At 38.2% G+C, this 24,275-nt stretch overlaps 1 protein-coding gene across 3 annotated transcripts in view; it reads right to left on the bottom strand.

Moving 5' to 3' along the window:
- Positions 1-23,468, bottom strand: part of LNPEP (leucyl and cystinyl aminopeptidase) — a 91,478-nt gene extending 68,010 nt beyond the window's left edge. For 2 of the 3 annotated variants that reach the window (XM_054578630.1, XM_054578628.1), the window contains exon 1: positions 21,822-21,981. Coding sequence is in view for 2 of the 3 variants with exons in the window: in XM_054578628.1 (XP_054434603.1) it covers positions 21,822-21,840 (19 nt within the window). In the remaining variant the exon portion in view is untranslated. Of the gene's footprint in view, positions 1-21,821; positions 21,982-23,428 lie in introns of those variants that run through there. The other variant, XM_054578629.1, reaches the window with a different exon arrangement.
- Between the last annotated feature and the right edge of the window lie 807 nt (positions 23,469-24,275).

Raw genomic sequence — 24,275 nt, 5'->3', positions numbered from 1 at the left:
ATAAAGAATTTATTGTTAATATATTAAGTAATTAGGGTAGGGGCTTCAAAATCATAAGCCAATAAACACATGTTTTATTTTTCAGCCCAGCACACTAGAATTACTGTTTAAGATCCATCAGGACAATTTTCCCCCTCACAACTTTAACTGTAAAAAGATGATTCTTAAATGTTGCTCACAGCACTTATCAGTAGATAAATTCATGAATTTAGGAGACCCTAACCCGACCTGGTGGGGCTCAGTGGATTGAGCACCGGACTGTGAAACTGAAAGGTCGCCAGTTCGATTCCCAGTCAGGGCACAAAGCCTGCGTTGTGGGTTTGGTCCCCAGTTCGGGCGTGAAAGAGGCAACCTAGAGAGGTGTCTCTCATACATTGATGTTTCTCTCCTTCTCTTTCTCCCTCCCTTCCCCCTCTCTCTAAAGAAAAATAAATATTTTTTTTAAAAAGAGTCCAGACACTTTATTTTGTCTTCTGTGCCACAAATACCAAACGATAAAACATAGGCAACAACTCTGGCCTCTTGGTGTCTTTTAGAAGCAGCACCAGCAGTGTCCATGAAGGACTCCAGCCAGTGTGGAACAAGGTAACTTTAGATAATTCTGTTTCACAGAAATTTTAATATGCAGGTTTTACATTTTAATTCATTTGACTTTTAACACATCTGTCAAATGGCTGCTTTGATTGTGAAGACACTACAACTCTTAACAAAATAAACCTAGGGATTAAGTGTATCTATAAAGGCCATGCTCATTTGCTATAATTGCATTTATACAATAAGACATACAAAACGACAGCTACAATTTGTAAGAAGGCAATTTGAATTTATAGAATGTTCAATATTTTCTGGTTGAAACAACATAAAGGAAAGCATTACATAGATATTGATTTTACTTTACCAAACTAAAATGTTCAGTCAATAAATTCTCCACCATCTTCAAATTCTACACTGTATAATATTTACTATGTCTAATCACAATTGCTATTATCTGTGCAGTTTTGTACTCCTATAAGCAAAAATCAACATTTCAGTGCTGGAAGGAAGAAGCAAAGAAGATAAAACTACTTGCTAGTCTAATGCTGTAGTTATGAAGCACATTATTTTAAATATCTGCCAAGGAGAACATTTACGACGAAAAGGAGGCACTCTGCTAGAAAATGCCAATGACCAAGGAGAGTACCATCAAAAAAAGAAGAAGAAGAAGAGCTGCAGCACATAAGGAATCTGGTGTGAAATGTTTTAAATACAAAATTTAATATCAAAAATCAAAGAAAGAAATAAACACTTGTAGTTTAATACAAACCTTAACTTGTAAAACAAGAATAATAAAAGTCATTTTTTTCAGTAAAGGAAGGAAATAATCTTACCTCACGAACGATGTGGATGTTCTTTCAACTTATGTACACTTAAGCCTCCAAATTAACCAATCTTCCCTGTTTCCTCTGAAAGACATTTTCTAATGCCATGTGCCCAGTGGATGCCTACAACTAAAGGGCTAGTCTCTAGAAGGTCCAGGCAGTTATGCCCCCAGCAGAGCACTTGTGTTCTTACCAAGAATTAATCGTCTGTTCTCAAACCAACTCACGCTAGTTAAAATTATAACTGTAGTTATGTAATCAGTATTGCATTAAATGAAAAAATACAAAAAGAAAATAGTTTCTATGAAAACTGGGTTATATACCAGAAAGACCCTACCAAAGTGAGACCCCAAAATAACAGTGCTGCCAAATCATTAGGAAGAAAAGCTAAAAGATTGGGGGAAAGGGGTCCCAGAAGGATTTTTGCATCCAGGCTTCAAAGTGTGTAAGTTCTCAAACCACTTGAAAAAAAAATCCTAGAAATTACAGATGCATCTTGGGCAGCACATGTCATATACAAGAAAGATGTAGAACTCTAATCAGTGGACTCATATGGAAAATAAAAGCTTTAGTTAGTAAGATGGTGTCAGAACTAAGTTTACACCCTTTGACTTGAAATGGTAGAGGAATGTATTTTCATAGTTTACATTTTTACCTAGGTTTTAAACAGTATTATGTTTGAGGTATATTACAGGTAAACTGACATCTAAGGCTCACGTCTAGAAGTTTATCCTGACAGCTAAGAGAATACACCAAATTTCCTCCAAACACAAACCACAATGTGTACATTAATGCATGCATGTCTAAAGAACAATGTTACTAAAATACTTAAGAACCTAGCTCTGTGAAATTATACTCACTGATGAGTTCAAACCAGAGGATTTTTAAAATCATGTCTCATCAATACATGTCAAAAGCCTAATTCCTTTGACCAAATAACTCCATAAGAGGAATTTATTTTAAAGAGAATCTACACACATTTACAGAATGTTTACAGTAATTTCATTTACATAGCAAGAAAAAGGAAGCAACCTACATGTGAGGCAACAGGGGATAGGTATACTCATACCAATAAAATGTTATGCAGGCATAAAAATTATTTACATCTATTTTAAATATGGAAAGGTCTTCAAAATATAGTGTTGAGGCAGGTTAAAGAATTTTAAGTATATAAATATTTGTCCAGTTGGACACACTGTAAATAAAAATGTTAATGGTGGTTATTTCTGCGAAGTGAAGTTATGGGTATATTGAATGTTTTTATTATTTTTCGTTTTATATGTTAAGTAATAGGAAAATTCGCTCCTACATGTACAGATGTTTTAATCTGTTTATGATGTAAAGTTAAGAAATTAATGAAAATTACCTGTATTTTGCCATGTGTAATGCACTCCCATGTATAATGTGCACCCAAGGTTTTAACGTGGGTGTGCACTGTACACAGGGCATTAGTGCTACCCATGTATAATGTGCATCCTTATTTTTCCCTCAAATACATGTCTTTTGACATGTCTTAGAAATGGTCCTGGTCACTGAAATAGGAACCTGGACACCAGGACAGAATTTGCTAATTAATCTTCCATGAGACTTCCTATTAAGAGATGGAGTCTATTAGCTCCACTCCTTAAATCTATATTGGCCTTGTAATTTGCTTTCATCAACAGAATGCAACAGAAATGACAGTGAAATATTTCCAATCATAGGCTTAGAGGCCTTGTACCTTTCACCGCTTCCCTTTTGTTGATCTGAGGGCCCTATGAGGAGAAATCTGAGCTGGCCCCCTCGTGGATGAGGAACCATGTGGAGAGACAAGCCCTGTCAACAGCCAGCACCAACTGTCAGGTTCGTGAACAAAGACACCTCCAATCTTCTAGCTCCAAGTTAACCCATCAGCGGATGGCTGCTACAAGCAACCTCAGCAAAATCAGTAGCAGAAGCATCCAGCTGAGCCCAATACAAATTACTGACCTAAAAACATCATGGGCAAATTAAATGGTGGTTGTTTTAAGCCACTATGTTTTGTGGCTTATTATGCAGCAGTAGATGACTGATTTATCCATCATCCACATGTTTGCGGTCCTGGAACAGGAACAGGTTAGATGCTGAAAAAAAGTAAAGCTGAAGTTCATCATCACCATCCCCATTTTGGCACCACCACCAATAAAAATAATAAAAACCAACATTCACTGAGGGCTTTAGCATGTGCTAACAATGGGTTGAGCACAGCAGCATAGGTAAGAATGTCTTTGGAACCAGAGATGTTCTGTGCCATTTCCTGTGTAAACTTGAAAAGGTTATTTCATCTTTCTAAGCTCAGTGTGCTTATTTGTAAAATGGAGAGAAGAGTACCTATCCTATTGAATTGTGATAATTCAGTGAGATACATATAAAAGGTTTAGAAGAGAGCCGACCACATAGTAAGTGCTCAATAATTATTAGCTTTCTGTATTATTAATCAGCATTTTATGTATGAGCTTATTTAATTTGATCACCTCAACATTTTACAGATGAAGAAGTGAGAGGGTAAGAGGTTAAAGAACTTGCTAGCAAGTGACACAACCAAGTTCCAAACCCACATTTTTCTGACTGTAGTAGCTAAACCCTCTAACACCGTGTGATATGACTTAAAATAGCCCAGGAGTGTCAAACCAGGTCCCTCCTGCCAGGCAAACGTTTCATGTCTCCACAGCCTCTGGAGCTGGGGTGGTCACAGAGCCACCTGTGGGTCAGAACTGAAGAGCTGAACGGACGTGTAGCATGGCCTCAGAGTTAACACACCTACCCACAATGTGCCAGACACTGACACTGTGGTTTCGACAACTCTCTCGGCCAGGCCCTTAGTAGGTATTTAAAAGGTGCTGCCTGATAGTGCCCAGTTACCTCCCACTGTACTACTACTCCAGCATGGGCAGTAAGTTGGAGTTCCCCCTTTCTCATTAAGATTACAAAATTATCCAAATACAACACAATGTGTGCCCATTTTACTGAAACTTTATTTTTTGCTACTTTAGAAAATTAGCAGCTTTTTTAGAGACATGCTAAATCTTTATATTTTACAGATAAAACAATTAACTTCTGTCCAAAATTACTCAGCTGGTTAGTAAAAATGCGTGGAACCAAGAAGATTTCTTGTTTTTAATTTTTTTAATTTTAACTTCTCTACAGGAAGATGGAAGTGAAACTGAGTTTTACCCACAGAATCACTTAGCTAAGTTTTCTTCTACCCAAGTTCAGTTTGGTGATGTGAAAACAACTACTTTCTCAGACACAGGAAATGGTTAAGTAACCTCAGAGAAGTCATTTGTTCTTGCACCATGGCAGACAATTTTTTTTTTCAATGAGTATTTTTCAGGTAACAGAACATCCTAACATTGTCCAAGCCTTCATCAACCGAAATAGCAAGTTTATAGGATTTTACAAGTTATTACTCTATCCTAGATATGTTTTTCCTTTAAAAAGGGCAAAGAGAGCTATAATGCTTTTTTAAAAATGAGTTTTTACATTTTATAATAAAATGAATTCTCAAGACCTCAGACCAAACCAGAAGAATAAAAACCATTGCAGGAAACAAATAAACCGACAGTTCAAGGCTGAGCAACATGGTTCCATCTTGATCTCAAACAAAACAGAAGTCAGATATGACTGAAAAAATTATATTTTTAGAGAAATTTCTCATGTGCTATAGCTGATTTTTTGAGAAAAATATCTGCTGTCCCCTTTTTTCCCCTGTAGTAAGCACTAGCTGAATCTTAATACAGTAAAATATAATACTTGGGATGAGAGAATATGTATAACTATTAATATTAGAGTTTCCTGGCTAAGTGATAAAACTTTATTTACTAATTTTTAAAATGTTTTTGATGCAAATATTTCTAACACATTTTATTACTTTACCATCTTCTTATAAAAAATAGGTTCAACATATGGTCATCACTGGCAAAAAAATAACTATACTACTACATGTTTAAACACAGAATTCAGTGTCTTAGCTGATAGAGTAAGTTGACACTCTGGACCCCAGAATTTGGCCAAACTTGCTTTAAAATGTGTTTCAATTAGCAATTTAAAATTTACAGCAAATCATATTGTATGAGATTATTTTTTAAGTTTTAGTTTATATTTATTTGCTGAATCACTGGTTTCACTGAAGACACTGCAGCTATTTACTCCCGCTATTTATCAGGGGGTTTGTAAGTTCCAAACTGATGGTCAGTTTTAATTATTATTCACATATTATATTTCTTAAAGATACACAGAAATTATTCAATTTGAATAAAAGGGATAAAAGAAAGATTGAGAAAAGTGAGCAGTGCCTCAAAATCAAAAACAGGAAGAAAAGAAGCACTGAAAAAAACAGCAGTGCCTCAATATCAACAAGTTAATCAGTATCAAAAAGACTAACACATGTAAAAAAATACTGGGACAGAACAATCATCTGAGAAAAGATATGGTCTAAAACTCTGCAAATACAGTGAGAGACATAAATTTACAGTTCAATGAACCTAACAAAAGAATAAGCCCAGCCCTGGCTGGTGCGGCTCAGTGGACTGAGTGCCGGCCTGCAGACTGAAAAGTAGCTGGTTCAATTCCCGGTCAGGGCACAGGCCTGGGTTATGGGCCAGATCTCCAGTTGGGGTTGTGCCAGAGGCAGCCGATCAGATGTTTCTCTCACATATCAATGTTTCTCTCCTTCTTTCTCTCTCCTTTCCCCTCTTTCTAAAAATAAACAAAATCTTTAAAAGCACAAAAGAATAAGCCCAAAGAAAACCAAATCAAGACACAAATAAACTGCTAAAAATAAAAAACGAAAGTAAAGAAAAACTCTGAAATCAGCTGGGAAAAAATACATATTATATATAGTGTAAAACAAAGTACGAAAAACTCTGAAATCAGCTGGGAAAAAATACATATTATATATAGTGTAATACAAAGTACTGAGGCTTTCTTAACAGAAAACTGTGGAGAACTTCACAGAGCAACACCTTTAGTGTTTTGATATATGTATATGTATCCATATATACACATATATGTAACTTATTATACATGTTTGTGCAACACATACAGGATGGGGCAAAAGTAGCTTTACAGTTGTGAGTGAAACAGTTTATTCGTGTATTAACATAGTAACATTTATTAACTATTGTATTATTTTCCATATGAACAACTGTAAGCCTACTTTCGCCCCACCCTGTATAACACATAGGTTATATATTACACAAATATATTTATATTTTTTGTAAACGTGAATGCAGAATACATAAAGAACTCTTATAACTCTATATATGGGCAGAAGATTTGAACAGTCAATTCACAAAAGATGAGCTAATGACAAAAAAATACATGAAAAGATGCTCAACATCAGTAGTCCTCAAGGAAATGCAAATTAGAACCACATGGAGATATTGCTACAAACCCACAAGACTGGCTAAAATTAAAAAGATTAATCTTACCAAGTTTTGGCAAGGATATGGAGAAGCACCACCATAATACTGACAACAGAAATATGAAATAACCAGTTTGGAAAACCTGGCAATTTCTGCAAGTTAAAACATGCATCTATCAGATGACCCAACCAATCAACTCCTAGGTATTTAACCACGAGAAACAAAAACTAATGTCTACACAACGATTTGTACTTGAATGTTCACAGCAGCTTTATTTATAATAACCGAAACAAATGTACATGAAGAGGTATTAACAAATGGTGGTATATCCATATAATGGAATACCACTCAGCAATTTTAAAAGAAAAACAGTAAATATTGATATTACTTGGACAAACCTCAAAATTATGCTGATTGAAAAAAACAGGCCAAAAAAGATAGTATATGACTAAATTTATATAAAATCTATATAATTCCATTTAAATAAAATTCTGGGAAATGTTAACTAATCTATAGCAACAGAAAGCAGGTCAATTGTTGCCTCAAAATGGGGATGGAGGGAAGGATAGAATGTAGATTTTGTTTTGCTTTGACTTTAACTTTAAAAAATGTTAAAACTAAGAACCAGGAAAGTGCAACACCTCAGTATTCTGATTTTAATTATACAAAGGCCAATTTGTGAGGCTTATTCATTTGAACAATTACTGCACATTCACATGCCAGACTCCAGACCTTTGTTCCACAATTACTTTTTGTTAACTCACACAAAGGTACCATAAATGGTCTTCTGTTCAAAAGCGTGCCTGACAGTTCCTATGAACAACAGAGTGAATAGCTAATTCTCTTCAAGGTACTTTAAATGAACAGATTAGAATGGCTGGGTATAGAACCTACTTTTACAGAACATTAATTCGGTTAACTGAACTTATAACTGACCTACATCACTGTGTAAGTTTAAGGTGTAAAGCATGATGGTTTTATTTACATAAAGTATTGTGAAAAGATTACCACAATGGGTTTGTTTAGTTAAAAGCCATCATCTCATATATTGACAGATACAATAAAAAAAATTTGCTCCTTGCGACGAGAGCTCTTAGGATCTACTCTATAACTTCGCTATATATCATACAGCAGCGTTAACTATTGTCATCATGTGTACATTACATTCCTAGTACTAATTTATCTTGCAACTGGAAGTTTGTACCTTTTGACCATCTTCCTCCAACTGTCCCTGTCCCCACAACCTGCCTCTGGGTAACTACAAATCTGTCCTTTTTTCTGTGTGTTTGCTGTGTTTGTCGGTTTTTAGTGTTTTTTGTGTTTTTTTTAGATTCCGCATGTAAGACAAGTACAGTATTTGTCTTTCTCTGACTTATTTCACTTAGCATAATGTCTCCAAGGTCCATCCATGTTGTCGCCAATTGTAGGATTTCCTTCTTTTTTTTTTAAATCCTCAGCCAAGGATATTTTTATCAGTTTTAGAGAGGGAGTGAGGCAGGAGAGAGAGAGAAACATCAATCGGTTGCCTCCCTTATGTGCCCCGACCGCAAATTGAACCCACAACCTAGGTATCTGACTGGGGATCAAACCGGTATCCTTTTGGTATACAGGATGGCGTTCCAATCATTGGAGCCCCCAGACCAGAGCAAAGATTTCCTTGTTTTCTAAGGCTGAGTAACATTCTATTGTATGTATGTACCAAACTTCTTTATCCATTCATCCTTAGATGGACACTTAGGTTGTTTCTATGTCTTTACTGTGATAAATTATGCTGCTATGAACATGAGGGTGCAGATATATTTTCAAGGGGAAAAACAATTTTAAGTAGATCAATACTAGTCATTCGTAACCCTAAGTACCGCGGGGGGAAAAAAAAGGGTTTATTATAGTTCTCTTAAAGAGAGATATGGGACAAAGGGTTTTATATCATTCCGGACTCCACAGATCAGAACAAGAGTAAATAACTAATTGAATTAAACTGTGCAGACATTTAATTCATTAAGATTAAGGTAAATTTAAGAAACCACTAAAGGACTGAGAAGACAAATGATGTGTTCACATTATGTCTATGTTGGAGGGAGGGGTTTTGGGAAAGAAGGGCAGCAGGTTGAAAACTCTTCACGTTGTAACACAGAATAGATAAAACCCAATTGTCTTTTTTAAGGTAATTAAAGAGTGTTCTAAAATTTTGTGTCCACCCTAGTTTAGAACTATCAAGGGCTGAAATAAATAACTGTAGAATCCTCAAATAACCAAGGCACCTGATACGTGGTTTGTCAGATATGCCTGGCTAGAACATTTCCTTCTCCTATGACCTAGATCTATCTTAAGAAACCTGCTGCCTAATTCCAACAGTTCCACTTTCTATCTGCTGTGGACTCCTTAGGTGTTCCTCTCCAGTCCCTGTAAAAGGCAGATTTAATGTTCAAAGCAACAGTTATGAAGATGTGGTATAGGTACCCTAGAACCCCTAACACTCATTCAGCCGTTCCTCAAGGTTAAAATTATTTTCTTAATAAGAGGTTATCTGCCATTTTTGTTCCCATTCTCTCATGAGTATACAGTGGAGTTATACAAAGGTATATTACATGTAATATAACAGCCTGAATGCAGAAGCAAATCTGAAAATCTAGCTGTCATTTATTAATCCAGACATTAAAGAAATTTGCAACAATGTAAAATAATGGCTTTCAATAATTGTTTTGTTTTGGAAAACAGTTATTTTTCATTAAGATATTATTTGACATGTAAAAGGATTTTATTGTTATGAAATAAATATTCTAAAAATTGTTTCAGTGTTAACTTGTAAAACACTAAATATCTAGAAATAAAACAAAAGCTTTTAGGGGTCCACAATAATTTTTAAGAGTAGAAAAGGCATTCTGAGACCAAGAAGTTTGAGAAACATAATTCTGCCTTCAAAGATAAAGAAAAAATTACCAGTCTCTCCAGATATCTTGATTCAAGAATGGAAGTTTCAGTATACTGTTTGAAAAAGCATATAAATACATAAAGTAAGAAAAATAAGTATAGAACTGAATCACCCTCTAGTAGGGCAGGACGGAACAAGGGGTTTTGGATCATCCTTTATTCCTGGGTCTAGGAAAATTCATTGAACTTAAATTAACCATATATGCTCTTTTGAGCAATCTCAGACAGGAATGTGGACTCTAATAATTTGTTTCTATGGAAAAACACAGTCTTCTTCACCATAAACAAAGCATCCAACTCGAAGGCTGCCTGTTACGGACTGAACTGAGTCCCACCCCCCAAAAAATTTCACATGGCTAAGTACTAGCCCCAATGTGACTGTAGTTGGATACAGGGGCCTTTAAGGTCATACTTAAGGTTAAATGAGGTCATAAGGGTAAGGCTGATGGGACTGATGTTCTTGTAAGAGGCATCTGAGACACCACAGCTCTCTCTGCAGGCACAGAGGAAAGGCATGTGAGGACTTAGCAAGAAGGTGGGCATCTGCAAGCCCGAAGAAACTCTCACCAGAAACCAACCATGCCCCCCGCACCTTGCTCTTGAATGCCTAACCTCCATGCCACAACTGTAAGGAAATAAAATTACTGTTGTTTAAGCCACCCAACCCAGTCAGTTCATGGTATTATGTTATGGAAGCCTGAGTTGACTAATACATTGCCTATATTTTGTTTTCATATAAGTACTCCATAAATATACCAAGTAAAAGGGAGAGAAATTGAAAGTTGTTTTTTTTTTTTTAAAGAAAGATGATATTGTGTTAATGTCTTCACAGTTCACACACCGTAATTTATGCTATGTGGCCACTGAGGAGTTGTATTGGTTTTGTTCTCCAAATGTCATTTAATTTTTATCCTTTGATTAACATTAGGACACAAACATCTCCATTTTTTTCTCCTGGTTAGTTTCATGCTTTCACATTCCCACTCATACTGTAACTAACTCATACCATTAGCATTCTGTTATATCAACTAATAGAGAACTTTGCCTCTCAATGGCTTTGCCTAATTAACAGCAATGATGCTGCCTCATCTCCTTTATTCTTCCCGTAAGGCCACATGAACGCTTGCTTATGTATGACCAATTCATGCCTTCTTATCAATTCTGGGATATTAAGAAACTACTTTTTAAAAGCTGAACCTAATTGGCTTGGGAGCTGTTCTTGTGTCTTTTTAATGAAGGGCAAAAGTACCCCAATACCAGGTCAGCCAGAAGCCCTAGAGTACTGCCAGAACAGAAATTGATTTAACTGTACCACTTTGATCTCTAGCTATGAAGGAAGGTGGAAAATGCTAGGTCGTTCTTTAATTTTGATTTTGAAAATGCTTCAGAGTAAGAGACTCCTTCCCCTTAACTACCATCTTCCCCTCGCACACTGAGACCATGTCTTATGTAGCACTATCTTTCCTGTATTAAGCACTTGCTGTGCCTGAAACACAGCAAGTACTCAAAATGCACATCAGTGAAAGGGAAGGTTCATGTACACTGAAAAGAATATTCCCCCCCAAAAAAGGTGATTTGGAATTACTCTATTTGCTATAGAGAAATGTATAGGAAAAGGAAAAGAGCACTGAAATTCAGCTTTACTTAGGGTACAAAGAGAGAAATCCCCACATTAAGACAAAATAAAATTGTTATTTAAATATTTCAGAGTTATTTGAAGTAGTATTAATCTCAGATAACATTTATGGAACATCTAACATGTGTGGAACACTATGTTAGGTGGCAACTCTAGTAGCAACCAAATATAAGAGAGTTATGTTTTCATTTGTTGTATGTAATTGATAATTTTTGGCTGAACAAGCATGTACATTCTTTACACAGACCTTGAAATGTAGTGTTAACCATTTAGAAAATGGAGTCCTGAAAAAGTGGTGCCTCTGCCTTCATAACGTACCATTCATGTTTCTTTGAGCCCCTCTGGGCAGAAATGTGGACTCATATGATTTAGTCCTCTGGAAAAACACTCTATTTTTTATATATATTTTTAATATATTTATTCTGTAAATATGGTTCTTTAATGGCAGTATTTAGTTATGGCAAAGGTAGAGGCTTTTTGATACACTGACGGTGAGCTTTATCTTAAGATAAGCAGAAAGTGTGATGCATCAAAATTTAAATGACCAAAATTTAAATATCACTTGAATAAAACTTCAGAGCACTGTTTATTATTTTAAAAGACAAACAGGAGACATCCTAAATGAGTACTAATGAAATAATTGTGGTAGATTGGTGAATTTGCAATTCTTATGTCATTAAAAATAAGGCTTATAAAAACCTATAATGTTTAGGCCAAGTAAAAATATATCCAGTAAAATATTCAGATTAAGAAGAAATGATCCAAATACAAAATTTGTAACAGAATAAACTTTAAGTTTTTGAAAACATAAGCTTTCATACCTTGGCTATTGTAAATAATGCTGCAATGAACACAGGAACACTCTCTTCTTAACCCTGAGGTGTCCCCGAAATAATTCTGGCCCAAGATGAGAAATGCCTGTACTCTGTTCCCATGCAGTCCTTCCATATAGACACTTCATCTTGCTATTTGGTCAAAATCACTACCTGATATGTTTTAAAAGTTGAAAGTATTATCTCTGTGAGGGGGGAAAAAAGTTCTGGAGACTACGGGCAGGGTGGAGGTAAGGAGGTAAATTGCCATGATTCATAACATATTCTCATAGCCAAAAGCTGATGCCAAGTTACAATCCTTCTGCAAAAATAATAATAATAAATGAAGCTGTCACAGTCACCAGCAGACATACAAGTTCACTAATAAAACTAGCTTCTTATTATACTTCCTGTGAGGAAACAGCAAAATAGGTATAAATTTAAACATAGACATGTTTGTTTTCATTCCTGATGCCTATGAAATACAGGCCTTGTTACCAGTTAATGAAGTACCCTTATTCTGTATCTTCATCTTAACACTACTCCTTTTGGTCTTAAATTCCTAACTACTTCAACCCCAACTAACAGACAAAATATATTTAATACGTAATCAAAGACTGAAACAAGTTCTACTTGTATGAATGAGGTGTTGCATATTACATTTGCTTAAAGGAACCAGAAAAACACATCTAAGCCAGAATCAAATTGAATGTAGAAATGAATAGCTCCTCTATTCTACTCTTACAGTACACTTCCCTGAAAGTGTTACAAATGCATGATAATTGTTAGTAAATATGAAATGAAAAGAATCCTCCTATACTGGCCTCAAGCCTTTATTAGACAAGATATAAGAAATACCATTTGTTCTCAATTTTGAAAACCTCACTATGGCTGGAATATGTCAAATCACCATGTACATATCTTAGACCTCAGCTAAAAACAATAAAAGTCTGAGTTTCTAACCACATTTTAGTCTTTTAACTAAACTTATGAGAATATCTTTCTAATATTCTTAAGTAAGAATCACAGAGCTAATAGTAAGGAGACAGGATTTAAATAAAGCCATCTGAACCACTCTTCTATATTATGTTATCCTATGTAGCAGTCTTACAAAATGAGATAGACAGACAGATCTATCATCCTGGATAGATCTCCAAAATGAAAAAGGTAAAAGTACAAAACCAAGTGTATTTAGGGAAAGTGGTATAGGATGGGACCTGTGCTTCTTAGAGAAGCCTGACAGTTTTCTAAGAGAAGGTACTACATTGTGTGTTCATATACATTTTTAAAAAATTATTTCTGCTGAACTATAAACTCTGCAAAAACAGAGACCATGCTGCATTCATATTTTTACTACAGCTTTAGGAGCAAAGCTTGGCACAAGTTAGCATAAAATTAATACATATTTTAATGTATTTAATTGAGGGAGGTATCTTCTTTAAAAATTATTATATTTTTAAGAAGAGGTAAGTGGGGACATGTCAAAAAACAAACTTTATAAACACCTATTAATTGAGGCAGTTTAAAATGGTATTCAAGAAGAATTTGTACTAAAATATTCATTCATGCTTTTTCTCTGACCCCAACTCCTGACTTTCCAAGGAGACATGGAAAACTAATTTTGGTTTGTTCTATGTTTAGTCTTAGTGAAAAAAATAAGAGATGAAGGAAAGCTATTAGCATGATTTAAAAAGGAAGAAATTCAAAACAAAAAAAAAGGGGGAAATAAAGAAAAAAAACATAAGTAGATTTAAACCCTCATATTATCTGGTTTCAATAAAACAGAATTGAGCTCAAAGCGTTCTTTTTCTAAAAACATTTTTATATATTCATATGTATATTTTTCAGCATTTATTTTCTCTGGTTATGTACAGTGGACTTAATATAGAATAAAAAATTACAATAATGTACAAAGCTCTAATAACAACCATTTATCTCTACTGAACAACCAGCATTCAAAAACATTGCAGATTCCACAGGAAAAAATACTCTAGTTAAATTTTTGGCTAGGGTACACCTATAAAGTATCAAGTTAACAAGTGGAACATAGTATTCCATGGACTAAAGAACACAAACAATATTCCTTATCCTTATATTTATCATTATGACATTAATCAGATATGCCTCTTTTTTTTGGCCATTTAAAAATTAGCCAACATCCTCATAAGGGGAAATAAAAGTTATTTGAGCTTAATTTTCAATTTTCTTTTCCTTTCCTAGGCTAAATTACTTACTCTACTGTTTATACTTATAGCAAACTTGTTCATAATATTTTTAAAATCTTTCCTCATAACGTAAGTCCCACAATCCTTGAAAATCCTCCTGGTACCTCTTAGAAAGATTCAGCCATAAAAAGGAATTGAAATTGTCAATAATGCCTAAATATTTATGCTCACTAATCTCTCAGACAAATCTACAAAGTGGCGAATATTTTTTAAAGATCTAAAGTTAAAAAGCTTATTTTTAATTCCATCAACTATCTGAATATAATTTCAAAATAATATTAATCTCCCATAATCCTTAATTTAAATTGAAAAATGGCATTAGGCACAATGAATACCTCTGATTTAAGTGATTTAATAGAGAATGCAAATTACTGAATGAGATCTACAAAAGAAATCTGTAAGAACCCTTCAATGTATATAGGATGCTTATGAGTTAGAAAGTACTTCAATCAGTGAATGTATTTGCTAGACTTGATCTGAGATAGATTTGATCAAAACATTATTTTGCTGATAATTCTCTGAAATAATTTTCCATCTGACTCATCAGACTGATAAAACACAAGTAAATGATAGCCTTAAACCTCTGTAGCAAAAATTTTGCCATCAATTTAAAACATAATGAGAGTCAGTTTATCATCAGTCCATTTAAAAAAAAAATTGTGATGATTACCCAAAACTCTGGGATTGGAACCACATTTTTTTCTACCAATCATCACTGTCATTTGATTACCTGCCAAGAAAAGTTTCTCTGTATGAATTCTTCAAGTTTTTATCTCTATGGCATTTCCCAAATTGACAATTAATTAAAACAGAACTATAACAGTACCCAACTGCAATGAACAATTGCACTCGAGCAAAGGTAGCTTATTTCTATCTAACACAACACACTATATTTCTTATCTAACCCCCATTCGGATTAGACCCTCTTTTCCACATTCAATTATTTTTCTGTGTGCTCCCTCCAACTGGAAAGTTACCAAGCCTCACTAGTCTGGGTTGATGCAGATGGATGTGAGGCTGCTGTTTTCAAGAGGAATGCATTTCTTATTCCCACTCACACCCAGTACTCCATGCTCAGTCTGAGCTGATTTCTTAATCTAGCCACCCAATCTAGATACTGCAAGAACATGTCAGTGGCCCAAAGGGTTAGGTACTTAACATTCAGTTTTAAAAGCAGAAAAACTACTGCTAATTCTTACAAGGGGGGCCCATATCAAACTCATAGATATGACCTTGATAAATCTGAGACACACTAGTTCCTCCCACTATGCCCCAAGGGGACAGCAGCCTCCCTTATTTAGCCATTGAGGCCCTTGTCACAGTTTTGGAACAAGAATAGACTAGACAAGGATTACACGCACTACTTTATGATTTCAAATCACATGACCAAAAGCAATTTAAAGGTCTTTTAAACATTTACTTACTTTACTCAATCCCTCCCATTAACTTCCATGCATTTTTCTTCTGAAGAGACCCTTGGAATGGCGTAATGCTGTTGAGGTGTTCAATACTGTTTTAAATCTTATAAAATAAGTTTCAGCTGTGAGAAATACTATGACTCAAAGGCTCCTTGCCCACCAGAAAGTTCCTCTATGACACCTGAGGTAGTTGTTGGGGAAACATTACCATACAGTCAGGTCATCATCACTGTGAGATCGGGAAGGACAGCCAATCCACAGAGATACCTGTTATCTCATTGCACTTCCCGTTCTCCTGTTCTCCTAGTTTATGAAGCTTTCTCCACAGAAACATCAGGAAGCCTTTTACTCCCTTCATCCCAGATCATTGGCTTGGCCTGCCCCAAAAGCACAGGGGGATTGGAGAAGACTGGACCACCCAGCCCCACAACCTTCAGAAATCCAGACAATTGGCTTGAGTTTTGTGTTGGCAACTGCATTCTTAAAATACATGGGAGGAATGCCCAGGAAGACCTTCATTGAGGAAAACACTCTAAAATGAAAAGAACTTCAAAGGATCTTCTACAGTTGAAATTGATTTTCCATTGTTTTTCAAACTTCCTTGGAAGCCTGAATTCACTTTATTAGGCAAAAGAACTGGTTGCCTCCTAGTTTAGATGCTAACCTTGGAGTTTAAAAAAATTATTTGCCTCATTATTCAAGCATAAGCAACAGCAGAAAAGTGAAGTAAAACCAAGATATAAAGAACAGTCACTACTCCCAGGATGGTATCGCAAGGTCAATGGCTCTACAGTCCTCTTTGTACTTTTTCTCTTGAAATCTGAAAGTCTCATGAAAATGAACAGTCCTAACTTACAAGTAACTGAATTTTTTTACTGTGAAAGAGGGAAGTACATTGTATGATTAAACTCATGGCAAATGTTCTCTGTCTCCTTCTAGGTCCTTCAAATGTAGATCTTAACTCATTCATTCCGCTCACCCCTCCATTTCTTTTGTCCAATCAGATCCGCCCTACCTCCCCCTTCCAACTCTGATTCTGTCTTTCAACGTCAAACAACAATGTCTTGCTCACCAAACTAGACTCCTTTTTAAACCAAACTTGCAGGGCTCAACGCATGACCATTTTGAAAATCTCTGCCTATCACCTTCCTCCTCTACCTTAAATCTCTACGTCTTTCATCTTCATCATTAATTTGACTAAGTCCCAATTTTCCCTAAAGACCTTTAGAGTCACTGTCCTACAGGACCTCCCAGGACAATCACAAATGGATTACAATAAAGAATCAGGTTACAGAGGAATCTGGACCGCTCTTGCATTGACACAGGAACTCTTACTGTCACCATAACTGTACAGGAACACTAAGGCCATGAGCAGCCTTCTCTAAAAAGGCCACTAGATATGCAGGAACTGTACTATCACAAGGGCTTCAAAATTTCCCTCGCCTTGTTTCCTGTGAACACTCAGAAAAGGTGCATGTCAACTGATTCAAATTAAAAAAAAAAAAAAAAAAGGCTTTCTCTGGTTGCTCCACTAGTATTATGGAAAGGTAGTGTTTGCACCACCTCCAACCACCTACAGTTTTCAAGACATTAGGTAACAAATTTACAGAACATGTCTGCACTATCCTCCTCACCTCAACTGCCAGGAAGCAGCGATCTAATCCAGCTCCATCCCAACTTTTAAGATTTCCTATCACTTTCATAGAGAGGGTCAAAATGCTTCTGTTCCCTAACAGGAATATTCACAGTAGAAATGTGAACTTATTGGTGACAGATATTATATGAACGGGTTATAAAGACAACCCTGTACATTTATTTCATAATTAGAAAACTGTCTTAAACTTTTATTGCTTTTTCACTTCTATGTATCAGCATGAGAACAAAACTAGATTCTTGCATTTCATGTCTCTCACTGAGGCTAGCATTATCTGATGACAGATTTGTGGGGTTTTTATAATTATGCCTAGCAGAAAATCTACTTTGTAATGGGCATTCAAAAAATGATATCTGACTGAATTGCTGAGGAGGAAATCCTCTTGTTTATTTTCTATATGATAATTTCCTCATAACCAATCTTTCTGGTTATGTATCTTTCAGGTGAGTTCTCAAGGATTATCTACAGATCAATGATAATCACTGGTTTCAGTTGCATCTAAACTATGCTGTTTATCTTGTTTCAAGCCACTCTTTCTTCGAGGTTGTTGTGGAAAGCAAAGAACTTTTCAACCACTGCTTTCCAGTTAAAAACTGAATTGGTTTATAGTTACTGCCTCAACCTTAGACTATTAAATGTTAACACTCAGCTCCTATATAGTTCCTATTTCCCTTAACTAAAGTAAAAACAAGACAGATGGACTAAAAACAGAATTTAACTTATATTCTATCAGAGAGAAAAACTCCTATCTTCCATTTCTTAAGGGTTTTCTCTCAGTGTAGTAATTTATCATAGAACAAAAGATATAAAACATATAAACAAAATGTGGTAAGCTCACACTTTTGATAGATAATTCTAAAAAATTGTAAATGTATGCTATAGGACAATTATTATTTTATAACATAAAAAGATGAAATCACAATTTCATACTGCCTTACAACCCACAAATATCTAATTTGTTCTCCAGACTTCTCATTAGGAAGTTGAGAAATACTTTCAATTGGGTTGCAATTTAAAAACAAAAACAAAAATAATTTTGTAAGACAGGAAAGTCCCCCTGTTTGATTATGCACCAGGCTGGAGTGCTAAAATAATTTCTGGGGGCTTTGTTCATATGGAAAAAATGACTTACTGTTTATATTATGTTTTCAGTTCTGGGACTTCAAACTACCAATGTTCTAGATTTTTTACCTTCTAGATTTCCTTCAGACCCACAAAGCATAGGTGGAAAAAACACATATACATATGCACATAGACACACACAGCACATAAAGATAAAAAGTCCTTCTCTGTCAATATGCCTCCAAATCCTGAATTTGCTCCCTTCTGGTGAATAATTCTCACATCCTCAAAATGAAGTCACATATTCCTAAAGCCAACAATCTCAGACCTCCTCAATCAGATTCTGAGGGTGAGCCCAGGTGATTGTATTCCTTAACAAAAACTTACGTTACTCTGAAATACCCCAACCCTGAATGCACATGAGAGAGGACAAATAAAGCTTGACCGTCATCAATAATAACTTGTCCTAATCTACAACAGTATCTATCTAGAGGTTTAGAGAACTGCCATCACTTTTGTTGTTTTTTGAAAATATATAAATCACTACTTTCTAACTGTTTCACCTCTACCTGCCTAACAGGACATAATAGTTACTGTTAAAACACTCTTGAGTACTGGTCTAGCACATCTCTCTCCCCACAAAAAAAAAAAAAAAAAAAAAAAAAATCGCAGAAGATCCAAAGCCAGAATGGATATCCAATCTTCAGCATAACAGTCCCTCCAAGGGCAAGACCAAAAATATCTCCTAAGCCCAATGGGAATTCCTGACACTAAGGTTCCTCTTTTGAAGCCTCTTCTGGAGATGTGTATATTAAATGGGTTGCTGCAGTGTTATTTGGACAGGTTAATGTAGGATGTTCACATAATCAGCAGGCAAAGAGCAGGGTCCAAGAAAAAAGAACCACAGCAGCAGCAACTTTTAACAATGTACAGAAAGCCCTACCAGAATAGATGAGTACTGAAAGCCAAAATGACAAAACAGAAACTAAATTTGCCTTCTTTGCAAATTTATAGATCACAGGGTAAAACCCTTGACAAGATTTTAACTGAAAGACATGTGGTCCTGTAACTAAAACTTTGTTAAGATCTCATAACTCTTTCCACATACAGGATATATGATAAAGTGTAAACAGTGAAGATTTCACTAAAAGAGCATGAATTTGAAACAAAAGCCAATACCAAGCTTGACAACTCTTGCAATCATAAATTCTATGGATAATGAAATACTCTGCACCAGAACACCCAGACCTATGAGAGAAGAATTAAATATACATATCCTTTGTACTTAAAGGGATTAAGTACAAAGATGTCTTGTTTGAAAACAGTAGAAAAATCTATAGTTATCCAAAATTTCTGAAATTAAAAAAAAAACAAAAACAGTCCCCCTTAAACCTGAAAAGTACCTCAAATTGCTAGGAGCTCATTTCTTGTGACTTTAGACATTGTAGTTTCTATTCTCCTTGGTAAAGGATTTACATTAACTAAAATGATGCATGCCAAACTATCTCTAGCACACACTGAAAATCTGGAAGACAGGACAGGAAAGGATTTGAAATTCAATTTCCTACATAAAAGTTGAAGGTTTGCTTCTGTTTTGTTTTTGTCTGTTGGACTTTTTCACTGCCTTTACAAATGCAGCAATTTGCAAACATTCGTATCTAGGAAAGCATGTTCTAAGAAAGGAGAAAAGGCCCCAACTTTTAAGACTTGAGAATGTACTTTCATTCCATAAGTACCAGTTCATAAAATCAGCTAGCCATGCTCTTGACCAAATGGATGACTTGGCCTTGCTGTGGAAAATTTTTTTTTAATTTAAGTAAAATTTCACATTTAAAATCCTAGAAAGATGGAAGCTCCAAGCATTCTGCTTAGAACAAAGAAAAAGCTTTGTAAGAGTCATTTGAAAGGATATGACGATCTGTATTAAACATATTTTACACTAAAGTACTAGTGTAAAGTACTAGATGGACTTTAAGCTTCCTTTCTGTTCCAATCTTCCTTAATTGTCTTAGTAACTTTACTTGACTCTTCTCAGAGCCTTAATGATTACAAACAGAACTTGAATGAGAAGATTTAGAATTAAAGTTGTCATCATTAAACCCGATTAAACATTACAGACAGGGAGATGGCAGTAGAATAAAGCATTCTGGAGTAGGAGCAGGAAGAATAATGAGTAGTGCGCAGACCCATGAATGAAGCACAACAAACCACCAAGTCAGGATGGCTGTCGGTGGGGATGGCGGACATTGTCTCTGTCTCTTGGGTGACAACGACCCACCCAAACAGCTGGAGACTTGGCCTCTATTAATATGACAAACTCCCGTAAGTAACCAACCACTCGCTGGAAAACATGTCAACTAGAAAGTGAATTCTCTATGTAAGCGTGAATTATCCCTTACTGGCAGTTTTCCCACTTTCTATCCCAAAAGAGAATCCATATAACCAACGCCGCAAAATGGTTAGACATCTCACCCTTATATTGTAACTCTGGCACATCTGTTCCAAACAAAAGCCATCGTTTTAACTAAGGCGGGATTTAGTCTCTCCATTCAGTAAAAGGCTGTGACTATTGTAGCGCATCCCACAGGCTCCCACTCTGGCTCTCCCCTCAAGTCACATTGTGATATCACCGTGACGGACCCTCGATATTTAATGAGCCTTCCACTGAAAAACTGCACCAGAACACCCAGACCTGCCGGGAGCCGGGGAAAGGAAGCTTGAACGCCTTGCGCAGTGCCTCAGCAACCCACAGGAGGGTGGCAACACCGGCAGGCACCTCCTCGGCACTGAGCAGCGGTCGCCAAGCCTTTCCCCAAGTTTCCTTCCCTTCCACTAAATCAACCGGCAGGATCCCTACCCCGACCCGTCCTATTCGGAGAAGTCACACCTGCAACTCGCTGAAGGACAGGGGGACAGCTCCCAGCACAGCACCAAAGTTAGGTTGGGCAGGGGCCATGACGCACACCACCTTATGCGGGGCAAACCCGTGCTGCCAACTTTCCCACTTCCCCTCCTCTGCGTACTGCAGCCCAAACTTTGTCGTTCGCCCACCTGGCCGCCGAGCGGAGAATCGGGTCCAGCCGCACCCGACTCCCCCCCATCCCCACCCGGGAAGGCGGCAGTGTTGACTTTCACCCCAGCCCCTGGCCCCGCACCCTGCTCGGCCGGACCCCTGCCCGCGAACCTCCCGCTGCCTCCCCCAGTCCCATCTCCCCGCCCCCAAACCCTCGCAGAAAACCCAGGATGGGAGCAACTGCATCCCGACCCCTCGGGTTACGACTGCCCACAATCCTCTGGGCTTCAGAGAGCCCCGGTCGCAGGCCCTCCGGCCGCCCACTCACCACTGGTGAAGGGCTCCATTTTCCCCCCGCCACGGCTCCTTACAGCCGGAGCACCCTAGCTTCCTACACGGAGGGCTGAAGCGGCCCTGCAGACTGAGCATGCCCAGCGCGGCCACCGAGGGATGTTAGGGAGGCGCTGCGAGGGGCGGCGCCGCTCCGCAACTCCGTGATTCAGCCGTTCCGGGTTTTCGCGATAGCTGCAGAAAATGCGAAGGATCAAAATAGAAAACGCTTCGCAGGGCCCGCAGCCAACACCGGAGAGAGGAGGGGTTGGAGAGGGTTATAGCGGAGGGCGGGCCCATGGGCGGGGTGTGAACAAGCCACGCCCCCACCAGGTTTGCCTCCACTCTCTCTTCTGGCCCCCGGAACCACGTTCAGTCAGTCAGCAAACGTGAAGGCCTACTGCGTCCTAGCCAGCATGATCCTAGGCTTCCAGTATTCACCACCGCGGTGGAAAAACACAGTCGTTACCCCACGGAGCAGACATTCCGGAAACAGACAATAAACAAATGCAGAAGATACACGAGGCTGAAATAAGTGCCCTCACTGAGCATTAAATCAGGAGTGTATGTAGAGTGAGCGGGTCGCTAATTCGGGTGACTTGGTGAAGAGGGGACTCGCTGGGAGGTGCCACTGTCGCCGAGATACGAAGGCGGAGGGGTCGCTCCCCGAACTGCAGAGCAGCTCCGGGCGCTCATTTCGCCAAGGCTCAGAAGAGGAGGCGCTGGGAACTGTCTCGGCAGGGTTGCCCGCCTGCCACAGAGCGGTCCCAAGTGGGCGTATCCCAAGAGACAGAAGGCAGTCGGGGGACCCCAGGGATCTAGTCCCCCGGCTCTGGGTTCCGGGCGTGGCCTCTACAAGCAGGCGAATCACAAAACCCGGCGCTGGATATGCCGGAGGCCGTGGGCACCGCAGGAGGTGTTCGGAAGGCTTTTTGGAGCCGAGCCCTAAATCAACACCTGCGGCTCCGAAGGGTGCCGCCGCTGAAGTCCTGGGCCTAGGCGGACGGAGCTGGACCGGAGAAGTAGAAGCTCCCTTAACCATCTCTGGCCCCCAGCCCTGGCGCCTTTGCCTCCAGCCCCTTGCCACCATTGTTCGCGATGTCAAATCTGGGCAGTCCCGGCAAACCTAGGGGATGAAGCATCTAGGGGCCCGTGGGCCCCGGGGAGGCTAGCCGGGGCCGGCTCCCTCATCCCTTGCTTGGTGTGCGCGGCGTTGCTACTCTCGAGGCGGAGGCCCAGGCCCTTCCGGACCGCGGCCCCCGCCTTTCTCCCTCTCCCTCCTTCCCCGCATCCCCCGCCGCCGCAGCAACTTGGCTTAGGCTGCGCCTCGTTGCGCCTGCCAACTGTCACAGGCTACTCAAAGGCTGTCAACAGGAGGACGCAGGGCAGCGGTTGCAAACACGCCGGAAAGCGCAAAACAGCCTGGGCAAACGGGGACGACAGGGGTGTCGTTTGACCCCTACGGGAGTTAGAAATTAGATAGAAGTAAAGTCAAAGTGCAATATTATATTTTAAATGTCAATTGTATTAAATCACACACCTCCCACTCCACTTTAAAACCTCCAAAGGACAACAATCGCACTTAGAATAAAAACGAAACTCTACCTATTTCTGGGGAGGCCATCTCCTCCTACACGTGCTCACAGCTTTGGCCACAAAGGGCTTCCTGCAGTTCCTGGAAGTAGTAGCCAAGTTCCATCCAAGCACGTTCCTCGTGCGAGAACTGTTCCTTGTGACTGGTACTTTGCCTGCTGGTTCCTTTTTGTTTAGGTCTCAACTCAAATGTCAACTCTAGAGAGCCCTTTCCCGACCACACAGTCGAAAATAAACGCAAACATGGGCTGCTGCTTAATTTTCTTAGAGCACTCATTACTCTCTAAAACAATGATTTCGTTTGTAGCTTTATTATTATCATCCTCCTTCTCAAGAATGCCAGCTGCGTAAAGGTAGGGTCATTATCTTTTTCAAGGATTGTCTTCCTAATCCCCAGATATCTGCAATCACTTTTTAAATAAATATGAGAATGGATGCAGTAATTTTTAGAGTTCTAGTTAACTTGCAATGTTGAACACTCTTCCAGAGAATATCTACCTTATTTTTTATTAAACGGCGTGTATGTGATCAGTACAGGAAGGGTGTCTGTATCATATGATACCGCAAAACTGCTCTCCCACCACTGTTAAATAAAGATAATCAGAGGCTTTAGACTGCCCTCTGCCCCCCACCGCAGGGAACTTAACCAAAAATAGGAAGTGAACCTCAGCTGGTGCATCTGTGTTCAGATATTTTATGCAGGACTGGATTTTGTCAAAAGGACCCTGCACATTGTGTTGCTTAGACAAGAGGCTCTTCCCTATATTTTAGAACCTGGCATGTCCCTTTAGAGTTATTTTTGCAACCAAAGTACTTAGGATCAGAGATACTTAAAACTCCACAGCTTGTTAAATCCCCT

The sequence above is a fragment of the Pteronotus mesoamericanus genome, unplaced genomic scaffold (assembly GCF_021234165.1).
Source record: "Pteronotus mesoamericanus isolate MK-2021 breed Mesoamerican mustached bat unplaced genomic scaffold, CSHL_Meso_final contig_50, whole genome shotgun sequence".
Taxonomy (NCBI): Eukaryota; Metazoa; Chordata; class Mammalia; order Chiroptera; family Mormoopidae; genus Pteronotus; species Pteronotus mesoamericanus.
The sequence above is the reverse complement of the archived record's forward strand: the minus strand, read 5'-3'. Positions and strand labels throughout refer to the sequence as shown.